General features: G+C 61.1%; 2 protein-coding genes across 3 annotated transcripts in view; both read right to left on the reverse strand.

The window, feature by feature from the left end:
* Window positions 1-737, reverse strand: part of TFEB (transcription factor EB) — a 46392-nt gene extending 45655 nt beyond the window's left edge. The window contains exon 1 of one of the 2 annotated variants that reach the window (XM_081094112.1): window positions 466-737. The gene's annotated coding sequence lies outside the window, so the exon portion shown is untranslated. The remainder of the gene's footprint in view (window positions 1-465) is intronic. The other variant, XM_081094115.1, reaches the window with a different exon arrangement.
* A 1491-nt stretch (window positions 738-2228) lies between these two features.
* Window positions 2229-10279, reverse strand: PGC (progastricsin; the record flags this gene model as incomplete). The annotated part of the gene is made up of 9 exons (XM_081093958.1): window positions 2229-2522; window positions 3425-3523; window positions 4519-4666; window positions 5217-5339; window positions 6468-6667; window positions 7103-7221; window positions 7945-8062; window positions 8715-8865; window positions 10221-10279. 9 exons carry the CDS (start codon window positions 10277-10279, stop codon window positions 2370-2372), a joined length of 1170 nt encoding a protein of 389 aa, XP_080950084.1. The 3' UTR covers window positions 2229-2369.
* Between the last annotated feature and the right edge of the window lie 904 nt (window positions 10280-11183).

Below are 11183 nucleotides of genomic sequence, written 5' to 3' on the forward strand. Positions count from 1 at the left end.
ACACCTCCCCCGCCTCCGGCGCCCTCCCCCGCCCCGCCCGCCCCCACCGCGTCCGGGGCAGAAGAAGCGGGCGCAGGGCCTAGCCGTCCCTCAAACTTCTTGCAAGTTCACTCCCACGCCTCCCGCCCCTGCAGGCTCCCCGGTCCCGGGCTGCGAAGGCCCGCGCCCGCCCGGCCCCTCCCGCCTGGTTACATAAGGTCGCGGAGAAGCCGCCCCCGGCCCGGGCCTGAAGGGAGGGGCCGCGCGGGTTCTCGGGACCGGCGGCAGCGCCGCTCGGGCCATGTGCCGGGCGCCCGGGGCTGGACGGGCAGCCGGGCCGGCGGCGGCGCGGCGCACCCGGTCTCGCTCCCCGCCCCAGCCCGCACCCCCACCCACCCACCTGTCCCGGACCCACCGATGGGGGTGGGGGTTCCGGGCCGGGGGTCCCGGGCCCTCCGCGCACCCCTGGCCCCCGGCCCCGCTCACCTAGCTCTGAAGGTCAATCCGTCCGCCGCCCGCTTCCCGGGCTCCGGCAACTTGTCCCAAGTTCAGGTGTCCGGTCCGCAAGCGGCGCCTGCCGCCCCCTCCCGGGTTCCTCCGGCTCGGGGCCTCCAGGGAAGCCCGCCCCGTCCGCCCTTCCCGCTGCCGTCGGCGCCGCCGCCGCTCCCTACGTCTAGCCCGCGGCCGCCGCCTCCGCTGTCACCGAGCCCCGCGCCCGGTGCCCCAGCTCCCGCTGTCACTCCGCACCCACTTCCCTCGGCGCCCGGCAGAGGGCAGCACCGCCCCCGCGGCCCCGCCCCGCCCCCGCCCCCCCCCCGCCTGCCTGCCGCGGCGCCCGCTGGGAAACGTAGTCTTCGTTGCGGCCCAACGAGGCACGCCGGGGTTTGTAGTCCGCTCCTTGGGCCCAAGGCGGTAGACAGGGACTTGGCGTTTAACCTGGAACCTGTTATCTATCCGCTTGTTTTCTGCCCCTTTTGCAAGTTTTCTTTCTCTTCTCAGTCAGTGATGTCCCGAACCAGAGCGCACTACTATGCACCCTGTGGCCTCTCTGACCCCAAGGCGAGGCACAGAGCAGGCTCTTTCTCAAGAGTCTAGGGAAGATGTAGGGTCCCAGGGGGTGTGCTGTTGCCATAGGAACTCTCCAGCGGCAACCGGAGTTTGCCACCTGATTTGCGCATTTACACCTGTTTCTGGACATAAGGGGCAAGGTTGGGGTCAGCCTTGTGAAGGACAGGATGAAAGAAGTGTGACGTGGAGTGGAGCCCCCCCTTCCCGCCCACTATGAGTTTTGCATGTACAGCCTGACCCTCCCAACCTAGGTCTCATGAGTTCGCGCTTTCTGGTGCCCCCCACCACTATCACACCCAGAAATGTTCTGATCTTCCATGTCACCTTCCCCTGTTGGAAGAAGTTACAGGGTCCTGAGCCATCATTCTCTGCTTTCCCCTCTCCTTCCCCCTCCTCCACCCCTCCCCCTCTCCCTCCTCCACGCCCTGCCTCTGGGTCTTGCTAGGTGGTTCCTAGGGAGGACAGGGATGAATCTAGAGGGACAAGGCCTCTTGTTCAGTTGGTTAGAGCCCATGTGATTTAAGTAGCTCTCCCTCCTGTGCACTGTTGAGGGCCAGCCCTTCTTCAAACACAGGCCCTGGGTGAAAATATTCTCAGCTTAACTCAGCTCAGACCTTCAGAAGCCCCCCTGGAAAGAGGTTCTGGTGGCACTAGCCTCCTCCCTGGAGGACCCATGGCTGTTACAAGTGCACGTAGGCATCCGAGGCATCCGGCATGCCTCAGGAAGCTCCCAGCGCAAGCTTGATCCCAGATAAGGAAGTGGATTTAGATTTGTTGCCCCCCCTCCCCCCACACCCCCGGCCGCACTGCTAGTGGACATGCCTGTGGACATCGGGGGTGGGTACTTCTGGTGGTTATTTGGTTAGTTAGGTCAGCAGAGCATTTTGGGTCGTCAGAATAGGGCCCCTTTTCCCTTCACAAAGGAATGCCCTGCCTTGATGCCGCTACCATTGTCTTCCCTCTGCAGAGAGAAGCTCTGAAGGGCACAGGGCCCATCCCCGAGCCCTCCCTTATGCCCCATTTCTCTTAGAATCTCAGGGACCCACCCAGAAACCTGGAAGCAATTGAGGGACAACATGGTTCAGCAGAAGCAACTTCGCCCCTGACGCTCTCTCCCCACTCCTTAAGACCAGGCGCTGCCTTTACGGGTCACAGCGACCCTCTAAAACAACAACAGGCTGACCAACGTGAAGAACTATTTATTATTAGAAAAAGTCCAGAGACCAGAAAAGGAAGGCTGGATCCAGAGAAGCACAGAGAGGAGCCCCTGCAAGGTGGGGGGCTGAGAGGAAGAGGGGAGCCCAGGCGTCCAGGCCCTGGGTCTAGGCGGCAGTGGCGAACCCCACCCTGTTGTTGCCCATGTCGTAGACGGAATAGTAGGACCTGAGGAAGACGTCCCCGAGGATCCACAGGGGCTGGCCGTTCGGGGAGGGCAGGTAGGTGGGCTCGACCCCCACGGTGCAGTAGCCATTGTCCTGCACAAGACAAAGCACAGCACTCATTCATCGCACTCACACGGACAGGCACGCTCAGCCCTGCGCCCCAGGAAATTAGGAAGCTCACACACGCATAAACACGAAGCCACACATCCTCCCAAGCTCCTGGCAGCACTGGGACCTTGGCTTCCCTGCGGACACTACGCCCCCTGCACATCTCGATTTGCATATGATCTGCATCGTTTTGCATTTGTCCCAACAGAACAAATTCACATCCCCAGGCTCCCTAGGCTCTAAGAACTGCAGCCACAGGAGTCTGCCCAGGGCTCAGGGTGCCTGGGGCCCGGGACTCGGGGCGCAAATGCAGAAATGAGTGAGCCAGCATCTCTGTCCTTGAGGACTCAGGCCAACTGAGTTGCCAGAGCAGAGGCCGGTGGGAGGAATTTCTGGAATGGGGGAATTCGGGCTTCAGGGACTCCTCCCCTCATGCCCCCCACCCACCCACCTCCTGCTCCCAGGTCGTCCTGATGGTCAAGCGTTCGAGGCAGACCAACTTGGATCCAAACTTTAGTTTCACCCTGACTAGCTGTGTAGCCTTGGGTGAGTTACCTAACCTCTCTGTTCACTTGTAAAATAGAAATTAGTCTCTCCCTCATTGAATGTCGTGTCAATTAAGTAGAATAGTATAAACAAAGTGCTTCCCACCGTGGCTCGTCCTGGTAGGTACGCAGCAAAAAGCCCACTAATTAATAATAATAGTTAATACTCTTATTAACTATTCGCAGCCTCTTTCCAGAGAAGGGGGTTTGGAATCAGTGAGTGGGGAAACTGATTCTACGGGAAGTGGCGCAGGGTAAGGAGACGAGCGTGCCTGGCTCCCCACGCCTTCCTCCCACCCCACCATGGCCCTGCTGGCTCAGCCCGCAGGGACCAGCACTTACGTTGAGGATGTAGGAGGAGGGCGGCAGAGGGAACTGCACCCCGTTGATGATGAAGGTAAAGGTGGGCAGGTTCTGGATGCTGTTACAGTTCACAACAAACTGCAGAGAGAGGAGCAGGGCCCAGGCTGTCTCATCTCCCACCTGAGATGCCTACCGGCCCGTCTCCGCAGCCCCCTGGTCCCAGCCTGAGTCCCCAGCCTGCTTTTGGACCGGAGGTGGCAACACTAGGGGGGAGTCTGTGTCAGTACTGCTGGCATTACTCTTGTGGACTCCCGCACAGGGGGTGGGATTTGGGGAGACCCGAGCATCTCTCCCACCCCAAAAACATTACTTTTGCCTGAATTTCTCCTCATGACACATTGAATCTGTGCCCCATCTCTGCAACTGTCTTTTGAAAACACACAGATCTGTAGAAAGAGTCAGTCCCCCAAAGGTAATGGGAAGGAATTACTTAGACAAACGCTTTGCTGGGTTCTGGAGAAAGGGGGAGCAGGGGGCCTGGCCCTAGGGAGGTGAGGGACATATGGATTAAAAAGTTATCCCCCGCCCCAGCTGGTTTGGCTCAGTGGATAGAGCGTCTGCCTGTGGACTGAAGGGTCCCAGGTTCGATTCCAGTCAAGGGCACATGCCTGGGTTGCAGGCTCAGTCCCCACTGTGGGGCATGTAGGAGGCAGCTGATCAACGATTCTCTCTCATCATTGATGTTTCTAACTCTCTCTCCCTCTCCTTTCCTCTCCGAAATCAATAAAAAAAATACTTTAAAAAAGTTACCCCTTGTCCCTCACCAGCTTGGCCCCACCTCCAGTGACTTCGCTCTGACTTGGAAGTCTGGCAAGTGTTCAACCTGTTTCCTCTGAGGAGCTGAAGCTCCGAAGAAATGCTGCCTAGCCGGAGCCTCCTCACAGCCCCTCAGCACAGGCGCTGCCCCCTGAAGCCGGCTCCAGGCCCCGCCCAGTCACCCCGGGCTCCCCACTCCAGGGCCTTGGGAAGCCCGAAGTATGGAGGCCAAGAATCAGGCCATTCCTGGATCCCAGGAGCAACCATAACTGTCTCCCACTGGCCTCTCCCAGGGAAGGGACGCCTCTCCGACACACCTGTCCGTACTGGTCCTCCTGGGCCCCCGTGGCCTGCAGCAGGGCACTCAGGTACTGCTGGGGCACGGTGAGCAGAGACGTGCCCGTGTCCACGATGGCCTGGCAGCCCTGGGAGCACCAGCCGGAGGCCTGGCCATTAATGAGGAACCTGAACGGTGAGGAGATGAGCGGCCTTAGCACCCCCAGCTCAGGGCAGCTCGGGGGTGAGCCTTCCCCACCTCTGAGGGACTCACAGCCACAGCCACCCATGCCAGGTGCAACCAGGAAGGTCAATCCGGCCTCCCACCACACCAGTCTACTTAAGGGCCACCTAAATGGCCATGGAAGCTCTTCTAAAAGTTCCAAGGAAGGTTCTAGAAACACTGACAGTCAGGGCTGCAGATATATGATAGGTACTTTAAGCAAATTAGCTCCCTCCAACCACCACGCACCCCGGTTTCTAATCTATAAGGCCGTAGTGTTGGATGACAGGTTCTGAAATAGTTGGGATTCCAAATCCTGCCCCTTCCTATGTTTTCCCCATCCCACCCTCTTCTCCAGGCCAAGCTGGGCCTCAAACCTCCAGCAGAAGGCAGCTGTGGCTTTGTGGGGCAGGCCTGAAGGGGGTTGGGGGTCTCCTGTTTCCGTCCCCCACCCCCAACTGGTGTGTGGGTGTGTGGCATGAAGCGCCCACACGCCCGGAGCCGCCCCACACTCACTCCTCAATGCCAATCTGCCAGTAGAGCTCCTGGGTGACCGGGGCCCAGTAGATCTGCCCCTGGTACAGGCTGCTGTCCACACCCCCGAAGATGACCGCTCCGCCGTCCTGGGAGCCCTGCTGGCTGCAGGAGGCAGAGGGGAAGGCGAGTCAGGGAGTGGCCATGGGAAAGGACTTCGTGTTACCAGTCATCCCCAGAGCATCCTGCCTCCATCCAGGCTGGGCTCCCTGGGGGCAGGACTGGGGCTCCCCTCGGATGGGGGCTCCCAGGCTGGGCCCCTCAGAATCTCCAGTGCCTCAGGCTCCTGGATGACCCTGCCCTAGGGAAGCTGCTCGTGTGTGCCCCCCAAAACCCCCCACCCCAACCCCACCCCGTTTTCCTCTCCCTCCCACTGCCTGACGCAGGTGGAGCTGACCCAGGCCCCGCTTGGCTAGCCGTGTTCGCTGGGATTGGAGGGAGGGAGGGCCGTGCTGCAGGGAGGGGGGACGGCTGTGTTTGCTTGAGAGGCCGGCCTGGTGGCTGAACAGGAGGGAACTGGGGGAAGCTCCTGAAGGCTAAGCTCAGAGAGATTGTAAACAGAAGTTGAGAATAGAGGGGCAACGTTAGTAACAGATCCCAGCGAGTAAGCCCCAACTTCTCTGTCTACAAGGTGGTCGGCTCCTTCGGAGAGGAAAGAAGGAAAGTCTGTTCCAAGCCTCGAACCCGCTCCCCCGCAGGCTCCCAGGCCCCTCCCCATAAATGGCCGCGTAAATGGCCGCATTTGCTGTTGCTGGCGGTGAGGGGAACTGCTTGTTAGGAGCTAGTGGGGGGCCTGGAGCGGAACCTGAACCTGGCTGCCATCCCACGGCCTGGCTAGAGCAATAGATCAAAGGGGTGAAGCACAGATGACCGTGCAAGAGAGGTGCCGGGCGGTAAGCATTCAGTCCGCGGCAGTGAGCTACCTGGGGCTCTGGCAGCAGGTGAACCCACGAGCTAGTGAGAATCAGCAGTGACACTCACAGCAAAGCTCCGACAGAAGAGAGAGAGGCTGCCCTGGCTGAGGAACGCAGAGCAAAGGAGTGGGCTGGGGACCGAGGGGAGGTGAGGCCGAGGCCAGGGTGGGGAGCAGTGGGTTGTGGGGGAGGAGTCAGAGCCCAGGAGGGAAGCCCTGGGCACAGAAGTGCTGGGGCCAGTGCCTGCTGGGTGGCCTCTAAATCCCAAAGGACAGAGCCCCAGTTGTCCAGGCTGAAGGAGGGGGGGTGGGCTCCTCACTTGCTGAGGTAGAAGCTGAAGACGGGGCTGGTGAGGGCACCCTCCTGCAGCATGCCCTGCAGCGCCGTGGTGGCCCCGCCCTCGGACAGGGCAGGGTAGGCCATGCCCATGATGCCGTCAAACTTCGCGTAGACGAAATTGGTGCCTGGCTCCGTCTCACTCAGGCCGAACTCCTGGTTGGGCACCTGGATGTTCTGGACCTGCAGGGGCACAGAGGATGGGAGGTGACAAGTGTCACTCCACCCCCCACCCCCCAGACATCCCCAGAGACCCCTCAAGGCTCTTCTTCACCCCTCCTCCATCTGTCCTCATCTGTCCTGCTTTCCTCCCCCGCGGGTCTTGCAAGAGCGGCTGTCTCTTCTGAGTGGCCTTCCCTACTGCAGGACCTGCCCCCCACGGGGTCACCCCATTCACCACGGTGTCCTCAGGGTCCTGCGCAGGACGGCCCTCAGAGGGGTTCAGGGAGTGAACGACTGGGCCTTATTGTGCTGACTTCCCGTCCTGCGCAGCAGAGCACGCGGTGTTTTTCCATGTTTGTCAGGGTCTCTGTCTAATCTGGTTAGACCCTGAGGCCTGTGAGGCTGGAGCCGAAGGCCTTGGGGGGGGGGGGGCGGGGGAGTGGCAGCGTCACTCACAGTCAGGGTGTCATAGCCGAAGAGGCCGGTGAGGCTGCCGCTGCCGTACTGCAGGGAGAAGGTCTGCCCGTTGGTGGAGTAGGTGGAGGACTGGCTGGGGTTGAAGCGGCTGTGGCCGGCTGCAGGGGCGGGAGGGTGCGGGGAGTCAGGCTGGCACGTGGGGGCTGCCCTGCCCCTTGGGCCTGTGCTCCCATCCTGGAGCCTCAGGACCTCAGGGGTGGCCCACCCGGTTCCGGTTCTGGTTCCGGCATTGGAAGGCCAGCCCTGGCCCCACACCCCCTCTGACTTAGAGACTCTGGGGCCCGAGGCCTGTGCCCTCCCTGCGGTCTCCCTGCCCCAGCAGGTCGCTGGCACTTCCAGCTGCAGGACTGACTGACTCCCCAGGGCGTCCCTGCTCTCCCGGACCCTCACCAGGTCAGCAAGCTGGCCGCACCAGGGCCTGAGAGCATGTAGGGCGGGGCCCATGGGGGACCCTTGGGCTACAGGCCTGAGGACCCGAACCCCAAGGCTTTGGCAGGGACCAGGGCAGCCATAAGACAGTGAGCATCAACATCGCACAGGACGGGGACCACATTCCAGTTCTCCCATGTTCCGTGGGGACCCCCAGTGAGGACTTCGTGAGGAGTGGAGCAGAGCAGGGCGCGCAGATGGAGGAAGAGGAGCTGGTGAGCAGGAAGGCGGAGGCGCCAGTGGGCTCCAGGACCAGCTTCCTCCCGCCTGGGCGTGTGCCTGTGGCCCTGGGCCAGTCCCTACCTCCCAGGACAGAAGGTCCCCCTAACCCTAATCCCCCCACCCCACCCCCCGCAGGTGTCAGCGCCTCCCCCGCCCAGCCCGGCACTCACTGCAGGCCTGGCTCTGGCAGTACACAGAGGGCACCCACAGGTTGGAGGAGCCGGTGTCAAAAAGGACCAGGAAGTTCTGTGGTGGGGTCCCGATGCTGATCTCACCAAAGTATGCAGCCTAGGGCGCGGAGGGGCGGGGGGAGCAGCCTGTCAGCTCCGGAGGGACCCGAGGCCCGTGTCCTCCATGGGCAGAGCAGGGAGGGACCAGCCCCTGCCCAGCAGCCCGCTCCAGAAGCAGGGCTGGGCCTCCCCTCCAGGGAACGCCTCCAGCAGGCCCTTCTCCTTCATGGTTTCACAGATGGACTTGAACCTTTTAGGGGGACTCTGCAGAAGGCCTGTGCGTCAGCAGGTCCTCCCTCTTCCCCACAGCGCCTCCCATCAATCGCCCAGCCTCGCTCACCCGCCCTCCATCTCTAACTAAAGACCTCGGTCTCCCTGCCGCTCTGTACCCACGCCTGTCGCTTGTGTGCGCCTGTGTGTTTCCCTTTCTCTGTTTCTGTTTCTCTCTGTCTCTCTGTCTCTTTCTCCCCCTCTCCTTGCCCGACCCTCAGCCGGTGCCTGCCCAGGGCCCCAGGGCGGCTGCAGGTCTCTGTGACCCAGCTGTCAGCTCAGCAGGGCCGCTCCCTTCTCTGCCTGGGGGATGAGGGCCAGGTGGTAGGGCTGGGGGGTGGGGGGCGGGCAGAGGGGAGGGTGCAGCTCACGGCCCGGGCCTTCCCTTTGGCCTTTGGCAGCAGGGAGAGGGCTACTACCCCGGGAGGGTGGGGACTCACATCCATGTAGGCCATGGGCTCGTAGTCCACGCTGAAGTCACCAAACCTGTACTTCTGAGCAGGGTCGTGCTTGTGGGTCCTCAGGAACTCCTCCAGCAGGCCCTTCTCCTTCATGGTTTCACGGATGGACTTGAACTTCTTCAGGGGGACTCTGCAGAAGGCCTGTGCGTCAGCAGGTTCTCCCTCTTCCCCACAGCGCCTCCCGTCAATCGCCCAGCCTCGCCCACACACCCCTATCGCCAGCTGAAGACCTCGGTCCCCTGCCGCTCTGTACCGTGTCTGTCGCTGTGCGTACCTGCGTGTTTCCCTTTCTCTGTTTCTGTTCCTCTCTGTCTCTCCGTCTCTTTCTCCCTCTGCTTCTCTCTTTCTCCCCCTCTCCTTCCCCTTCTTTCAAAACTCCTCTCAGGACTTGCTCCAAGGTTCAGGAAACAATGACCTTCCCCCAGGATGCTCCCTCCCCGTCTCCAGGGTCCTCACCCCACCCCGGCCCTCTGCTCTCAGATGTCCCATAAATTCCTTCCCAGGAAGGGGAGAGGGACTCAGGCATCACCCTCTGCAGGATATGTGCATTTTAAAAAGGTTTCCCGATGGCAAACGTCACCCCAAAGAGAGCCCTCTCCTGTGGCGGCCCCCGGGCACCTGGCACCAGCTGGGTGTGACAGGCTGTGCGTGCAGGGGCACCGCATGAGGCTGGGACTGAGAAGGCAGGGTCCTGGCACGGCCCTGCTGCTAGATGTCTGGCCGGCACACTGGGGAAAGGGCCTGGTGCTCTGGAGCCAGAGCCGCTCTGGAATCGGGACTCAGGAATCATGGGTTTCTTCCCGTGTCACCCAGGTTTTCCTCCCAGACCTGCCTGGGGAGCGTCTGTGGGCCACCCCACCCGCATCACCTGCATTCCTGCTTCTTTCATTTCTTTCCTGTCTCAGTCCCCATTCCCTCAGGACCCTGCGTTCTCCAGAGAGTCCCTGCTGACCCCTTCGCGTTGAGCTGACAGCTTCTCTAACCACCTCTACGGGCCTGCCCATTACAGGAGCTTCTGAGAGGAGCCCCTCTTCACCCAGGGAATCCGCCGGCCCAGCCCCCTGACGCCCAGAGACGCCCCCGCCCTCCCTTTCTCCTGACGCCTCAGCATAGAGAGGTCACGTCGCTTATGTTTCCGCTTAGACGATGGTGCCACCCGCCCAGTAAGTGTGGGCCTTCCGGAAGATTCAGCAAATGCCTCCCTCTCCAGAGATCACTGTTCCTTTCTGTGGGAGGAGCCACAGCGCCGTCCCAGGGCTGCTCGGGCAGTGTCACACCTCTTCTCTGTTCCAGGCCCTTCTTTTCTGCCTTTGACTGAAGTTCCCTGAAGGCAGAGGCTGCACCTTCTCCCACCTGTGACTCCCGTCCTGCCCCGGCAGAGATTCTGGAGCCGAAGCAGCTGGGGTGTCCCCTGACCAGGCCACGCCTCACGGAGGCCCATCTCCCGCCCGGACTCCTGCACCAGCAGCCAGACCCCAAACTCACTTGACCACCGCCGCCTCCAGGAGCTGGAGGCAGAGCAAGGCCGCCACCATCCGCTTCATGGTGCCGGTTCCCAACTGGCCGCAGAGCAAAGGCCACTCCAAGTCGGGCACTTGCAGTCAAGTGAAGGCCTGAGCCCTCCTTCGCCCTTTATACCCCCGGATCCAGGGCAGCCCCTGCCCCCTGCCCTGGGCAAACATGACCTCAGTCCCTGTGTGCCCCGTGCTCCGCGTACCAATTGTTCCTGCATGTTTTCCCCGGCGAGGGTGGCCGCAAAGCACTTTTCATCTTATTGACTTTTTAACACAAGTATGCGGCCAGGAGGTAGGAGCGATAAGAGTTGGAGTGGCACAGATGACTTCTTGTGCAGGAACCAGAGGTGGGTTGTGAGCATTTAGCATGAGGGCCGGAGACAGGTAGAGCCAGAGTGGCGGCCGTGGGACCCACGGATGCCTTTCTCATTCCCGGCCACTACTGACATTTTAGAACAAATAATTCTTTGTTGTGGTCACTGCCTTGTGCGTTATAGGATGTTTAGCAGCATCCCTGGCCTCTACCCACTACATGCCAGCAGTAGTCCCTTGTGGTAGCAACCAAAAATGTGCCCAGGTAGGGCCAAATGTCTCCTTAGGGGCACAATTGTTGAGAATGTTGGTTTATAGGTGATAGGCTTGGAGGCCTCACTCAAGTCCTGCTTCCCAACACCCCCAAGCCCTTGGGCTGCAGTTTGGGGTGTCTGGGGGATGGTGGGGCCAGAGACTAGGATGATGGTAATGGTCACAGTGTGGTGCGAGTGGTCCTATGACAATGATGGCGGGACCGTTAGCCCTGATGCGGGTGGTGGGCTGGGATGCCAATGGCTGAAGTCAGAGCTCTTTGGGGCGGCTTTGATGACTTTCAAGGTCAAATGGGGCGTTAATTCATCAAGTTCTCATGACACACTCATCATGTAAGCTGAGCTGGCTT

This window comes from Myotis nattereri, assembly GCF_964212035.1.
Source record: "Myotis nattereri genome assembly, chromosome: 6".
Lineage (NCBI taxonomy): Eukaryota > Metazoa > Chordata > Mammalia > Chiroptera > Vespertilionidae > Myotis > Myotis nattereri.